The sequence below is a fragment of the Glandiceps talaboti genome, chromosome 9 (assembly GCF_964340395.1).
Source record: "Glandiceps talaboti chromosome 9, keGlaTala1.1, whole genome shotgun sequence".
NCBI lineage: Eukaryota > Metazoa > Hemichordata > Enteropneusta > Spengelidae > Glandiceps > Glandiceps talaboti.
Window position 1 is genome coordinate 8,637,152 of NC_135557.1, and position 16,704 is coordinate 8,653,855.

The 16,704-nt window shown below is 35.7% G+C and overlaps 1 protein-coding gene across 1 annotated transcript; it reads left to right on the top strand.

The window, feature by feature from the left end:
- The first annotated feature begins 777 nt into the window (after positions 1-777).
- On the top strand, positions 778-16,349 carry LOC144440262 (hypoxia up-regulated protein 1-like). Its single transcript, XM_078129600.1, has 5 exons — positions 778-884; positions 8,555-8,705; positions 9,308-9,339; positions 9,961-10,039; positions 13,445-16,349. Exons 2-4 carry the CDS (start codon positions 8,583-8,585, stop codon positions 9,971-9,973), a joined length of 168 nt encoding a protein of 55 aa, XP_077985726.1. The 5' UTR covers positions 778-884; positions 8,555-8,582; the 3' UTR covers positions 9,974-10,039; positions 13,445-16,349.
- Positions 16,350-16,704: the final 355 nt, after the last annotated feature.

Below are 16,704 nucleotides of genomic sequence, written 5' to 3' on the forward strand. Positions count from 1 at the left end.
GTTATATAGTGGGGGTTATATAGTGGGGGTTATATAGTGGGGGTTATAGCTGTAATAATTGTGGCGTTCTCATACTTTCTTATATTACATTAATTTATGATAATATTTATTTATTCGTCATCATGATAAAAAGATAAAGATCACAATAGATGCATTACATTTAAGATAATATAATTTATTGCCATTTGTATAAAATGCATTGGAAATTGGCTGGAAAGAAAACAACAATTGAATGCAACATTGAAAAGAAAATGCAAGTGAAATGTAAAAGCAAGATATAAAATTAATGTAACACATCAAACGATTTAAAATACACATGACTCTAAAGATACAACTGCAGAGACAAATAACATGAAACTAAAACGAATGTTAAAAGATCATAGGACTGGTTTTAAAATACGAACCACAGATGGATAAAAGCTTTTTATTTCACGTTCTGATTTCGTTTTAATACTCATGTACCGCCTAGCTACCCGAGAGTAACAGTTCGAACAATGCATATATTATGTATATACGGAACGACAATATATTTGTAGCTATGTGGACTAAAAATTATTCTACGAATTTTCGATTGTTCTGTCCATGACCTCATCTCATAATATGTAAGCTTATAACTTACATTCCGCTTTCGAAATATTGCTTATCATTCGCGAAGAGATAGCACAGAGTACCCTAGGAGGTCATTACCGGTAAATCAACAGTCACCTGGGTGGTCTTAGTACATGTGCGCAATCTCCGTTTATTGCAGCCAATCAAATTTCGCCACATTCGCCGGCGTCTATCACTTCCGTGTTTCACATGAAACCCACGTTGCCTTACTGTGTGAGAAAGGGAGACGTCATCATTAAGACCAGATACCGGTTGATCTTTGTCTGTTAACACAGGTAAGTAAATTCTACAAGTTTTAAATGCTATGCTGTACATCTTAACTGCATTTCCAGACATATTGTACTTTTTGCGGTCAACCATTCATTGAACTATCGCACAATATTATCTCGATCCGATTTTCGATCAGCTGGCCGGTAAGTGTACACACAATGTGGTAACCGATCGAACTCAATGACACGTAATGCTATAGCGGTAGGTCTCAGAAAACGTGAAGGTGCCATGTCATACTACGATCTACAAAGTTATGTGAATTGTATTTGTATAGCAAACCGTATGGACTGTTTAGATAATAACATTTGGTGTGAATAATTACCAATATAATATACACCAACCGTTAAACTTACATATCTTTTGTTTTGTTATTGTTTCTTCCGTTTTGAACAAAAGATGTGACATTAGTTCCTCACATTACATACCCAGGCACTTCAACGAATCTGTATGAATTACAAAAAATGTATAGTAAAGAGCTTTTTTTGCTATACTGTATATAATTAAGATAACAATTAATACATTGATTCAAGTGCCTGTCGTTACATACTTCCACCATTACTACAAAAATAACCCTGCTTGCAGACGGAATATATCAGGACACATATTCTGCATGATGGAGAAGAAAATGTAGCTATAGGGACCAGGGGTCTCCACTTATTCCATCTGTATAAAAACAGGACTAGAAAGTTGCCTAGCTACATGTAATTGCAAGTGACATCGTTCCAATAATATTTATCTAATTTAGTAATCTATCGACAAATACAATCAAAACTATGAATATCATCACAGCTACACAAGATGTAACCATTAGCACCCCCCCCCCCCCGCTATCATTTCTACAAGTCTGTAAGTTTTATATGTGAGTATTGCCATACATTCTCCAATGTCATACACAGAATCAGCATGGTGATGTCACCATATTATTTTAATTTTGACGCTGACCAAAGTTTTTAGGATCTAGATTGTAATTATCAAATATATTTTATATAGCAGAATTATAGTATTATAGTTTATTGACATACAGATTTATGTAAAGTAACATGGTGGATGTATTACTAGGTTCACTAATAGTACATCAATAAATAATTAATAAATATTAATATTATACAGTTATTACAGTAGAATTTTTATGATTATTATTCATATTAATCTGAGCTATTTCCACTTTTACTTGACTCAACATGGATGCATCAACACCTGTATCTGTTGTTCTGCTACAATTCTAACTGCTTACACACTGGGTTGTGGACTCAATTCTAACTACTTACACACTGGGTTGTGGACTCAATTCTAACTGCTTACATACTGGGTTGTAGACTCAATTCTAACTGCTTACACACTGGGTTGTGGACTCAATTCTAACTACTTACACACTGGGTTGTAGACTCAATTCTAACTGCTTACACACTGGGTTGTAGACTCAATTCTTACTGCTTACACACTGGGTTGTGGACTCAATTCTAACTGCTTACACACTGGGTTATGGACTCAATTCTAACTGCTTACACACTGGGTTATGTACTCAATTCTAACTGCTTACACACTGGGTTGTGGACTCAATTCTAACTGCTTACGCACTGGGTTGTGGACTCAATTCTAACTGCTTACACACTGGGTTGTGGACTCAATTCTAACTACTTACACACAGGGTTGTGGACTCAATTCTAACTACTTACACACTGGGTTGTGGACTCAATTCTAACTGCTTACACACTGGGTTGTGGACTCAATTCTAACTGCTTACACACTGGGTTGTGGACTCAATTCTAACTACTTACACACTGGGTTGTAGACTCAATTCTAACTACTTACACACTGGGTTGTGGACTCAATTCTAACTGCTTACACACTGGGTTGTGGACTCAATTCTAACTGCTTACACACTGGGTTGTGGACTCAATTCTAACTGCTTACACACTGGGTTGTAGACTCAATTCTAACTGCATACACACTGGGTTGTGGACTCAAGTCTAACTACTTGCACTCTGGGTTGTGGACTCAATTCTAACTACTTACACACTGGGTTGTGGACTCAATTCTAACTGCTTACATACTGGGTTGTGGACTCAAGTCTAACTACTTGCACACTGGGTTGTGGACTCAATTCTACCTGCTTACACACTGGGTTGTGGACTCAATTCTAACTGCATACACACTGGGTTGTGTACTCAATTCTTACTGCTTACACACTGGGTTGTGGACTCAATTCTAACTGCTTACACACTGGGTTGTGTACTCAATTCTAACTGCTTACACACTGGGTTGTGGACTCAATTCTAACTGCTTACACACTGGGTTGTGGACTTAATTCTAACTATACAAAAGGACCACAGCTAGAATTGATTACTTTTATTAATATGGCTATAGGTAGCTAGTTTCCATGCCAACACGATCTCTAAACCATGGTTAACCAAGTGGTCTCTACAAAAATGTATCTGAAATATTGATGAGGGATATAATGTAGCACTAGACTAGTAAGTAGCAGGACACTTACAGTGTATCCCATGTGACTATCACGTGACTGTCATGTGACTCAAAGTTAGTGTACACATAGTACATCCGTTGCCCAAGTTTTCTCTCTGAAATATTTGATGAGGGATCCTATAGAACTAGACAAGTATTAGCAGCAGGACACTTACAGTATTCTCACATGACTTACTTTAAGATCGGAGGTTGAATTTGCAGTAAATTGAATGAAGTAACCCATAGCAACCACCTGTCAGTTTGTGATGGATTACTACTGACATGCACTGTTCATCCTTTCAGATTTAGAGTCACAGAAAAAAATGAGCCCACATGTTATATATAGTAAGACAAATTATGTTGCTCCAATTTCTGCTTACTCCCATGATGCAATAGCCCTTAGCAAAGATACCCTATAAAGGCACAAGATCAACTTAATGTTTTCCTGATGTAAAATCATGAAATGACTCTCCAGAACAAATAGTTTCTGGGAGTGACTTAATTTCCTGTAGTGGTGTTCCCCTTTAATCAAAATCTCAACCCAATTATACATTAATAGTTTACTAGTATTTAAGTCTAGTAACATGTCACTAATGTATCATATGAACTTAAAATAAAAATTACACTTTTGTGTACAAATTTAGACAAAGTTTGTACAAATTTAGGTTGATAACCCATCCTGGATTGCATCAGAAATACAATGTAGATCAGTATGATGTAATCACATGACAAATTTGCATATCACTTGTAATCACATGACAAATTTGCATACCACATGTACAAATGTCACATGGGGAGAAAATTTCAATTATCTACTCTCTGCTAAGAACATGTGTACTCATATATAATAACATAATTTTGAGATGAATAATTTGTGCAGAATTATTGAATTATGAGATGGGAATATAACTCCCATGTGTGTTTGTATAATTTAGTAATATAAAAAATATATATTTGTACACACAAAGAAAGTTTATAATTGTCTGCTATGAACAGGTGTTCACTTCTACTCAATAGTTCATTAGAATATGGAAATCATTTAAATTTGCATAACTGAATAAATTATGGGATGGAAGGGTACAATTTCTAAATTACTGGGCAATGTCACAATTTTACTCAAAATAGTTCATGATTTGTTAGACATGATATTAGATTATATTCTGCAAGTACTCTAGTATATTGAAGCGTTATTTTAATGTAATCTTATCAGATAATGATTTTGACAAAAAAAATAGTGTGACAGATGTTATGAATGTTTCAAGTAGATGTTTGTCAAAAGGTGATGTCGACAGAAGACGTATGTTGTACATATTTCTCTTTCAGGTCAAAAAATTATAATATATTTATTTTTTTATTAAGCTGGAACCAAAATAATAATTCTGTATATAGTTATAATATAATTTATGTATTATATTCTTTTATATATATTAGTATCGTTATTGAAATGTAAAATCTTAAAGACATCTGATCAATGAAAGTTCCTTATTTCAAAACTGAGAATTTTAGATATTCTAGTTTTAACAGAATTTATTCTCTTTGGAACTCCTTGTCACTTCATATTTCACTTGTCATTATATAAACAAGCATTTGAAGAATTTTAAAACTTAGATTGCAAACCATTACCATGAGCTAGTTGTGAACAAGTTTGAACATGAAAATCCCTATACATGTACCGGGGTGTCAGTTTGTCATTGTACAAAATCCCTGTACCGGGGTGTCAGTTTGTCATTGTACAAAATCCCTGTACCTGGGTGTCAATCTGTCATTGTATAAAATCCCTGTACCTGGGTGTCATTTTGTCATTGTACAAAATCCCTGTACCTGGGTGTCAGTCTGTCATTGTACAAAATCCCTGTACCTGGGTGTCAGTTTGTCATTGTACAAAATCCCTGTACCTGGGTGTCAGTTTGTCATTGTACAAAATCCCTGTACCTGGGTGTCAGTTTGTCATTGTACAAAATCCCTGTACCTGGGTGTCAGTTTGTCATTGTACAAAATCCCTGTACCTGGGTGTCAGTCTGTCATTGTACAAAATCCCTGTACCTGGGTGTCAGTTTGTCATTGTACAAAATCCCTGTACCTGGGTGTCAGTTTGTCATTGTACAAAATCCCTGTACCTGGGTGTCAATCTGTCATTGTATAAAATCCCTGTACCTGGTTGTCAGTTTGTCATTGTATAAAATCCCTGTACCTGGGTGTCAGTTTGTCATTGTACAAAATCCCTGTACCTGGGTGTTAGTCTGTCATTGTACAAAATCCCTGTACCTGGGTGTCAGTTTGTCATTGTACAAAATCCCTGTACCTGGGTGTCAGTTTGTCATTGTATAAAATCCCTGTACCTGGGTGTCAGTCTGTCATTGTACAAAATCCCTGTACCTGGGTGTCAGTTTGTCATTGTACAAAATCCCTGTACCTGGGTGTCAGTTTGTCATTGTATAAAATCCCTGTACCTGGGTGTCAGTCTGTCATTGTACAAAATCCCTGTACCTGGGTGTCAGTTTGTCATTGTACAAAATCCCTGTACCTGGGTGTCAGTTTGTCATTGTATAAAATCCCTGTACCTGGGTGTCAGTTTGTCATTGTACAAAATCCCTGTACCTGGTTGTCAGTTTGTCATTGTACAAAATCCCTGTACCTGGGTGTCAGTCTGTCATTGTATAAAATCCCTGTACCTGGGTGTCAGTTTGTCATTGTACAAAATCCCTGTACCTGGGTGTCAGTTTGTCATTGTACAAAATCCCTGTACCTGGGTGTCAGTTTGTCATTGTACAAAATCCCTGTACCTTGGTGTCAGTTTGTCATTGTACAAAATCCCTGTACCTGGGTGTCAGTTTGTCATTGTATAAAATCCCTGTACCTGGGTGTCAGTTTGTCATTGTACAAAATCCCTGTACCTGGGTGTCAGTTTGTCATTGTACAAAATCCCTGTACCTGGGTGTCAGTCTGTCATTGTACAAAATCCCTGTATCTGGGTGTCAGTTTGTCATTGTACAAAATCCCTGTACCTGGGTGTCAGTTTGTCATTGTACAAAATCCCTGTACCTGGGTGTCAGTTTGTCATTGTACAAAATCCCTGTATCTGGGTGTCAGTCTGTCATTTTACAAAATCCCTGTACCTGGGTGTCAGTTTGTCATTGTACAAAATCCCTGTACCTGGTTGTCAGTCTGTCATTGTACAAAATCCCTGTACCTGGGTGTCAGTTTGTCATTTTACAAAATCCCTGTACCTGGGTGTCAGTTTGTCATTGTACAAAATCCCTGTACCTGGGTGTCAGTCTGTCATTGTACAAAATCCCTGTACCTGGGTGTCAGTTTGTCATTGTACAAAATCCCCTGTACCTGGGTGTCAGTTTGTCATTGTACAAAATCCCTGTACCTGGGTGTCAGTTTGTCATTGTATAAAATCCCTGTACCTGGGTGTCAGTCTGTCATTGTATAAAATCCCTGTACCTGGGTGTCAATCTGTCATTGTACAAAATCCCTGTACCTGGGTGTCAGTTTGTCATTGTACAAAATCCCTGTACCTGGGTGTCAGTTTGTCATTGTATAAAATCCCTGTACCTGGGTGTCAGTCTGTCATTGTACAAAATCCCTGTACCTGGGTGTCAATCTGTCATTGTACAAAATCCCTGTACCTGGGTGTCAGTTTGTCATTGTACAAAATCCCTGTATCTGGGTGTCAGTTTGTCTTTGTACAAAATCCCTGTACCTGGGTGTCAGTTTGTCATTGTACAAAATCCCTGTACCTGGGTGTCAGTTTGTCATTGTACAAAATCCCTGTACCTGGGTGTCAATCTGTCATTGTACAAAATCCCTGTACCTGGTTGTCAGTTTGTCATTGTACAAAATCCCTGTACCTGGGTGTCAGTTTGTCATTGTACAAAATCCCTGTACCTGGGTGTCAGTTTGTCATTGTACAAAATCCCTGTACCTGGGTGTCAATCTGTCATTGTATAAAATCCCTGTACCTGGGTGTCAGTCTGTCATTGTACAAAATCCCTGTACCTGGGTGTCAGTTTGTCATTGTACAAAATCCCTGTACCTGGTTGTCAGTTTGTCATTGTATAAAATCCCTGTATCTGGGTGTCAATCTGTCATTGTACAAAATCCCTGTATCTGGGTGTCAGTTTGTCTTTGTATAAAATCCCTGTACCTGGTTGTCAGTTTGTCATTGTATAAAATCCCTGTACCTGGTTGTCAGTTTGTCTTTGTACAAAATCCCTGTATCTGGGTGTCAATCTGTCATTGTACAAAATCCCTGTACCTGGGTGTCAGTTTGTCATTGTACAAAATCCCTGTACCTGGTTGTCAGTTTGTCATTGTATAAAATCCCTGTATCTGGGTGTCAATCTGTCATTGTACAAAATCCCTGTATCTGGGTGTCAATCTGTCATTGTACAAAATCCCTGTACCTGGTTGTCAGTTTGTCATTGTACACAATCCCTGTACCTGGGTGTCAGTCTGTCATTGTACAAAATCCCTGTACCTGGGTGTCAGTTTGTCATTGTACAAAATCCCTGTACCTGGGTGTCAGTTTGTCATTGTACAAAATCCCTGTACCTGGGTGTCAGTTTGTCATTGTACAAAATCCATGTTAGTTACGTTGTATAGTTTTGGCTTGTTTTATCTTTGTAACATTAGAAATAACATTTTCATCAGGAAATGATGGAAAGACATGTTGACTTCTTTGATGATGAGTGATTTTACTGAACACCAGGGATTTTATGGGTGAACCCAGGGTACATGTGTATGTTCAGGTGAACACCCCACCCCCACCCCGGATAGCACATGCAAACCCCCTGTACGTAACGGAATACACATGGTATGGGGAAAAATGCAATGCATCTCGGAATGGGCAACAGGTTTATTGATGAATTTGTGATTAATATGATCATTAGCTACATATAATACTACATTTAAGTACTTGTATGCCTTCTTGTAAAATCATATATTTTTTAGTTGTCAAATTTATAGTTTCACACTTTACAAACTAAGACTCAGAGATGGAGAATACAATGTATATAAACCAGGTATTCACCAATAGATTGCCTATATGACCTACAGACATGTATTTATATATGTATTGACTATTGTAAATCAGAAATTGACTTACTTTTCAAAATATCATTAAAAAACCTAATTAAAATCAATCAGTTGATTATTGCGATTTTTGAATGCTGTGAATTGAATTCTGTGATTTTTTACTCTTCAGATAAGGGTGTGCAACACAGGAGAGCAACATGTCTAAATTAAGTCTGTGTTTCCTAGTGGTGAGTTTAGTGGTGCTATTTGATGGCAGTGAAGGCTTAGGTGTTATGTCTATTGACTTGGGTAGTGAATGGCTCAAAATGGCACTTGTCAAGGTAAGCAAATATAGTGATTGTATTTTTCATGATGTCGATGATATTGATGCCAACTCATGTACACTTAGTCTAGTTTCTATACATGTAGTTGTTCTCTATGATCTCTTTCTAATGTCTAGTCAAATGGACAAATTCTACTGAAAATCTACCTAAATCTCCTGCTGAAAGGATGAACAATACAAATGTACATGTCAGTAGTAATCCATCACAGGCATAATTGTAATTTGTTCCTTCATTCAGTTTATAAACTCATCCTTCAGTTTGAATGTACATGTAAGTGAGTAGTCTGTAAGGTAAGCTGTGACGGGGCGCCCTCACACATTGGTCAACCCATCGGCCGGTGACGGCAGAATGGCACGACACATCTTATAGTCTAGTAAGTGATGTGAGGAAAATATCACCATGTTGATATCAACATTCCAATAGCAAAAACTATCACTAGTGTTAGTGGTAAAAACGTAATTCTATTCTAGAGAAATTCATTTGTCTATGAGGTGGAGATGATCGTAACGTGTATAGGATAATAGACACCATTCTACTTACATGTACATGCATGCCGTGTTTCAGAGTTTTACAATCAATGTTTATATTGTTTCTTACAGCCTGGCGTTCCCATGGCAATAGTTTATAACAAGTAAGTAATATACAGAATTTAATAATTCAATTTCATCGGACATTGCTGAAGGTGTGTGTAACATCTACATTTCTCATTATCAATACTACTATATACATGTCGTTAGAAAATAATAACACTTTGACAACAGCGCCCTCAAGCCACAACACATTTAGTTTGTGAAGGATGCTCATTTGCATATCCATTAGCTCATTTGCATATATTTATATTTGATAGTCTTGTACCACATTCTCTAAGAGAATTTTATGATGTACAAGTGTTAGTGTGGTGTTCTTAGGATATATGCATAAGTATTTGTGGTATTCTTTGTGGTCATACTTTCATGAGTGTATGTGATCTGAGTGAAATTGTAGAAGAAAATGCCACATGTACTCGTTCAAAAACCTTTACGGCTCTGTTTACACAATGCTGTTTGAAAATGCAACTATTCTGTTGCCTTTGCACCTACCGTTTCCATGGAAACAACAGAAACACACTTGAAAATGCAGCCAAAAGTGAATCAGTTTGAAAGATGAAGTCCACATAAACAGGCAAAGACGGAAAGATTTTTAAAAAACGTCACTGAAAGCATACATAATCAGTTTAACGTATGTTAACCAAAAAAACTACTTTTTTTGACAGGGAATCCAAATGAAAAACACCAGTTGTGGTGTCCATGAGGAATGGAGAAAGAATATTTGGTGATGATGCATCAGGAATGGTGAGAATTAATTTGTAAATTTGTGTCATTTATTTTCTCTTTGTCTCTTTCTGTGTTGAACAGATTGTATAATATAACAGTTAACAAGAGAATACTACAGTGGTAATCAAAGTTTTTGGCTTACTAAGATAGTCACAAACTAAACTATATGTATTGTTGTGACGTGGATATAAGCAGGACATTGGTTTATTTATACTCTCAGCAGGGTGGCATTACTGATAGCTATTTTTTCTTCAATGGCCACACACTATTTTGATACCAGGATGATTACAACAAATGCATTGCTATCAACTGCTTGTGTTATCTACCACATAGAATAATAGTTTTAGTTTGTGTCTATCTTTAAGCCGAAACCTTGGTTGCCACAGTAGTATCTTATAACAATTTACCTATTGTGATTATGAGATTTATTTCTATCCCATCTTGGCATAAATCTTTTAAAACTGCACTAACTTCAACGGAGGACCATTTTATGGAACTTTCATATAATGACTTGCTCGTAATATCGTACACCCTGCACAGTTTTGAACGTAATTTGTATAGCTGTACTTATAAGGGGTGGACCATTTTATATCCTGGAGGGGGCTTGGAAGATTGGTGGAGAGTCATTTTTTTTCCACCTGCTTGCCTATGAATTTTTCTCCTTCGCCTATGCTGGCAACTGTTTTTTTCTTTCCATCTTTGAGATATCAAAGTTTGTTTGGATTACTGGATATCATTCTTTGCTCATTTTAGAAAATTGTGAGTGACTTGAGGGGCCTTGTCAACATGAGTCAAAGACGAGTACTATAACATTATGTCATCACAATATAACCTATAATGTATGAGAGTAAATATCTGGTGTATAATCTCTGTGATTCCATACAATCTTGAAATCTGCTACATCATTAAGAACCCTCACAATCTACTTTCATTTGTTAACCAAGAGATATTATGAATGGAGTTAGTTTGTCACCATTTTTGTTATCTTTGCAATACAATATAAGTTGAATATAAAAGCTGTGATATTTTATGTAAATGTTTGCTATGTAATGATCTGTTCAGTTACTACACATACCTGTATGTCTTTTAGCTTTCTCTCTCCATGCTAACACCTACCCAATCACTTTTTGCAAAGTTGTTTATTATAGTTTTATTTATTTATTTACTTTTGATTTCTATATCTCCACAAAAAAAAGTGTAATGTGCAGCACAAAGCTGGGTATGGAAGTGTGCTCAATTGTTATTGTCACTATATAATCATGTTACTGTAATTTGAAAGTCAAGTTCATATCTACTTACTGTGACACAATACGTACCAAGACTTTAAAATGTTTGACAAGAACTGAAATCATTTGATACATAAAATATGACACTTGTAATTATTTACATTGAATTCTCGATATCTGAAATAGAATTTTACAACCTATGTACATCTTTATCGACATCATAACTTCATAGACTACACATGTATTACTCTAGGTCTGCATGTAAGAAAGGGAATGCCACTCCAGGTAATATGTATTTTCATAAACTTTATATAGGTTCTGGAGAGTCATTTCATAATTTCACGTCACATACTTTTCAGTTGGTTGCCATGAAACACCAACTTGAATCTACATTTATATTTCTTCAGAATGTTGTTCTTTCAACATTGCATTATGGGTTACACACAGAATATTCATTAGATGCACACTGAATATTCATTAGATGCACACTGAATATTCATTAGATACTGAATATTCATTAGATGCACACTGATTATTAATTAGATGTGCACTGAATATTCATTAGATGAACACTGAATATTCATTAGGTGCACACTGAATATTCATTAGATGCACAGAATATATAGGTGCATACTGAATATTCATTAGTGCACTGAATATTCATTAGGTGCACACTGAATATTCATCAGGTGCACACTGAATATTGATGACTTTCAAAAGCTTAATTCTTTCCTATAAAGATTACAGTCGAAATTATAAAATTACTCTCCACAACCAAAATTTGATGAAAATACTTTTATTTCCTGGAGTTGGACTCCCCTGTAACTATTTTGCTCTATTTTGACCCGCTAGTCTCTAGCGTAAGGTAAAATGTTATTACAGATATTGAGAAATTGTTGAGTACTGAATAATCTGTGAATAAAAGATGTAGTTTTGATGTTTACAACAAAGGAAAGACAACACAAAATGAAGTGATGATGAAAATATAATATTGAATTAATTAAATAATTGCGTGATCAGGGACTGTAGTAGACAGATCGAGACGTTTCCAATTTACCGATCTAAAGTAACTATATTGTCCTGAAGTGATGATATTCAAAATTCTATTGTAATGTGTCATGGTACATGTAGAAGGACTTGAGGTACATTTTTTTTTTCAAATCATAGGTGATACCAAGTAAGTACGTGAATCACAGTGTCTTATCTCGTCACACATAGGATGATAACCTGTTATGCTGTTCTACTTTCTATACTTGTAAACATCTATATATGCATAATATGACAATGAAAACTTAGATATAGCTACAGAACAAAACATGCATCATAGTTTTTAAAATAATTTTAATTTTCATTGCATCCATTGATACAAAGTTTATGCAGCTCTCAGATCTCTAACTCAGTTGTCATGATTTGTAATAAATGTCTGACAGCAAATATGTTCATTTAGTTTTCACCAAATTATATTTAGTAAATATATATAAATATATAAATGTACATATATACATGCTATAAGTATAGAAGTAGTTTTTTCCCCAAAAAAGTTTATTTTCTGTGATATGCATATTATTATGTTGTAAGTAGCCTGTAAGTTGCTAGTAAAGCCTATGTAATGCATTGTGTCTCCTTTGTATGTACATTACCAAATCTGTTGGACATTGCTTGGAGCTATACTTACTGGTATCAGGTATCAGGGGAAGTCATTTTCCACAGTGTTAGAAGTCACCTTATACACTTATCAGGGGGTGTCACTTTGCACTATTATCAGGGCTGTCATGGTACATATTATCAGGGAATGTACATGTAATTTGACAGGGGGTGTCACTTGTTACACTTAACAGAGGAAGTCACTTTATACATTTGATAGGGGGGTGTCACCTCATACACTTGCTTGCACGAAATTAGTGCTGGGTGTCTGTATCAGAGGAGTGATTTGTAGTGCAATTAGTTGATAATTACCCACGTATTTGCTTACCAAGGAGACAGGATACATTGACATTCGCGTAGAAATTGTACAAAAGATGCATTTTTTGCTACAGTAAATGGTTATTGCAACTTATGGAGATGTGCCTGCACACTACCAAAACTGCTAGATCATTTTATCAAAGTTTAATTTTAACTGTGTCATTCTCAATAGAAAAATGATCAATAGTACATTGCACAACTTACTGTGAAATTTTGTGTTTTATGTTTCCAACAGGAAGTAACTTTACGTACAACAATTTGATAAGCGCCACCAAACCATTGACGTCAGTACAGAGCCCTAGTTGTCGGGACGTGACCAAAGTTGACAAGCCGTGCAGCTGTCGATTTGAGATCACTATTGGCTGGTATCCATGTGGACTGAAATACTGTAAAGGCAGAGACTCTGTTGGTAAAGTTGTCAGCTATAGATGTGGCATCAAGACATGTCGTAAGCATAGAGTGTTTGAGTACCATGTCAGCCAAAAACAACTCTGTCTGTGGGATGAAATATAAACTGATGATGAGGGTTACCATGTCAACCAAAAACAACTCTGTCTGTGGGATGAAGTATAAACTGATGATGAGGGTATAAATTCAACTTCAACTCTTGGCTATCAGATTTAGCCTTGGAGTGAACTGATGTCCAGTTTCCTATATGCGTTATGATCACTGCAATCATCTCCACCGTATAGTCAAACTGGTTACTCTAGCACAAGATTCTGTGCTTACGTCAGACAGCAATAGTTTAATGGTATTGGAGCATTGATATAAATGTCAAAACAGCTTTAATAATTGAATATTAATGAGCAATTGTCTGAATTAAGTAACCAATTACATCCACCTGTCAGTTTGTGATGGCTTGCTACTGACATCCGCTGTTCACTCTTTCCCCAGCTGGCAGTTTAGCCTGATTTTTGGTGAAATTCGTCAGTTTGGCTATACATGGAGAGGATAGTGATTGTAGAAAATATTGACAAGTATAGGACTAGACTAAATGAACTACTTCATCTACAGTTTTCTATTGATGACCATTTACTACATGTACTACCATATACACATTTGGTAGTCTAGATACATGTACATGATTTAGTAGTCTATTATCTATGGACTACTGAGCTCTTTGAATTTGTCACAGGTGATATAGGTCAAGCTATAAAGTATTGTGAGGCAATAAAAAATATGAATCTGTTATTACAGCAGATGAAGTCATTGCAAAGACAGACATGAATCATAAAAGATCATTAGTTAGTGTTCACAGCCGTGCCCATTTTTATGTTTCATACATTTTTTCAGAGTGTCTACTGACAAGTGACTGTCAGCTGCAAATTATTGTATACACAAAATAACCAGTAACAAGTTGATTGAATCAACAGTCACACTGAATGTACGAGATTTATATTAGCTTTGGTGACGATGAAAGCATAAGAACATCTTTCCGGTGCAAAGTGATATCCGAAGTTTGTTATGTAGAATATGGACTTTTCAATGTACCAAAGCACTCCTATGAAAACAGTCAAAATCAATGCAGATTTCTTCTGATAACTTGGCTGTTTTATTATTGGTGAACTTGACATACAGGGTTCAAAACTAAACATAACTCATTGTCACATCTGGCTGGTTGAACTGTTTACCTACAGTTTTCTGTTAATTTTGATTGATTTACAAATGTAACAGACTACCACATTATACATTTGGTAGGCTAGATATAATGTTGTTTAGCTGTCTATTTGACTACTGCCAAACTTGAGCCATGTAGAGGGCGCTGTGCATGACCTACATCACCTGATAATACACTGCACTGAATATTGAATTTAAGAGTACAACACTGTGTGTAAGAAATTTGATGAAAATATAATGCACCTAAATGGTAAATGAACCCAGAATTTACAGACAAGTCAGTAATAGTGATATGTGTTAGGGGGTCAAATACTAATGGCTGCCTAGCTTAGCACTCATCATAACTTCCCAACTTGTATAGTACAAGTACCTAACTACAGTTTTACACAGACATGGGAACGCATAAAGAGCTATTTCTTAGGAGTCAAATGATTAACTTGGACAAGATTAGCGATAGTCTGAACTCCATAGCATGTACACATGTATGCAATTGTATACTAGGCCCACCTAACTACAATCTTATGCACACAAAAAAATGCAAAAACAGTTTGTACAAAAAGCATGAAAACAATCGAGAATAGTAAGTAATTTGTAGAATGCTAGAAAGAAAATATTGTCAATCAATCAATCATTTTTATTTGAAATGTTGTGTGTATTAAAGAGACACAAGTTGAGTTTATACATTTTAGGACATAATTTTTTATGTATGTTTGAAAATTACAGCATTTTACTTTCAGAAGCTCATTTAGCCACCACTTACAATTAACTGAACTCAAACCTGGTATTAAGATATAACTTATAAATAATCCAATGACATAATTTATTATATGTATACAAAAATGTCAAGGAAATTCCAACTATGCAATTAACTGTTCTAATTATGTCAGAACCAGTGTGCCCTCTAAGCCAATTTGAGATGCCAGTGACACACACAATTACTAGTGACGCACCAACATTTAGTATTTCCGTATTTCTTACTATGTGGTGACTCACAAGAAATCCCAGTTTTTCTCAACTGGACTCAACAACAACAATATTTTGCTATCATTGGAGGGCACACTGGCCAGAAGACAATTGTAATGTCATCGAAGGCATGCATTGACATTAACGTTAGACTAGAATAGATTAGTTGAGATTTTATTTCAATATTTTCTGTCGAGTTAAAGGTTTCTAAACTCAACGTGTGTCACTTTCACCATACAAGTGAGTACAAAGAAGCAAGTTAATCTTTCAAAGCAATAGACATAGAGAAAATAAACTCCTAAAGGTTTTCACCATTAATACAATATGCAATATTAATAGTAGTGTACCTTTATCACAATGCATATTTTATGATATGATTATTATTTCATATTATACGTTCAGCTTCACATATGTATAACTTTGCTTTAATTATGATTTTATTACCAATTTTGTGATTGTGTGCAAATTATGTTATGGTGTGGTGAGGGTGTTTTGATTTCTTGTGGTTATATTTACAGTTACCTAGCACTGTACTTTATAATTACTGACAGCTACAAAGTGCTGTGATGACTTTTTAAAACTTATATTTATATACATGTCTATTGTAATAAAGTTTCTAAGAAAAACAACAACATGTTGTCATCTGGCATTATTCATTTTAAACCCTTGAAACTGCAACAGAAACCATTTTCATGGTAAAAAGGTGGAAAAAATATTTTGTTTAATACCGTAAGTAGATTTTTAGCAGAACTGAACTGTAGGTTCAGTAGTGCTACAGGCATGGCAAAGTGTCTTTCCGCCTGTCTGTGTGGATGTGTGTGTGTGTGTGTGTGTGTAAGCAACTTAAGGTCAAAAATTGCTGGACCGATTGCTTTGATATTTGGTGGTCATGTTACTTCTGGTGTCTAGTTGGGA

What these genes read in the sequence shown, in the direction of transcription:
- LOC144440262 (XM_078129600.1), top strand. Translation starts at nt 8,583, where the DNA reads ATGTCTAAATTAAGTCTGTGTTTCCTAGTGGTGAGTTTAGTGGTGCTA. An exon ending in TCAAAATGGCACTTGTCAAG is followed by an intron (nt 8,706 to 9,307) that starts GTAAGCAAATAT and finishes TGTTTCTTACAG; the next exon opens with CCTGGCGTTCCCATGGCAAT.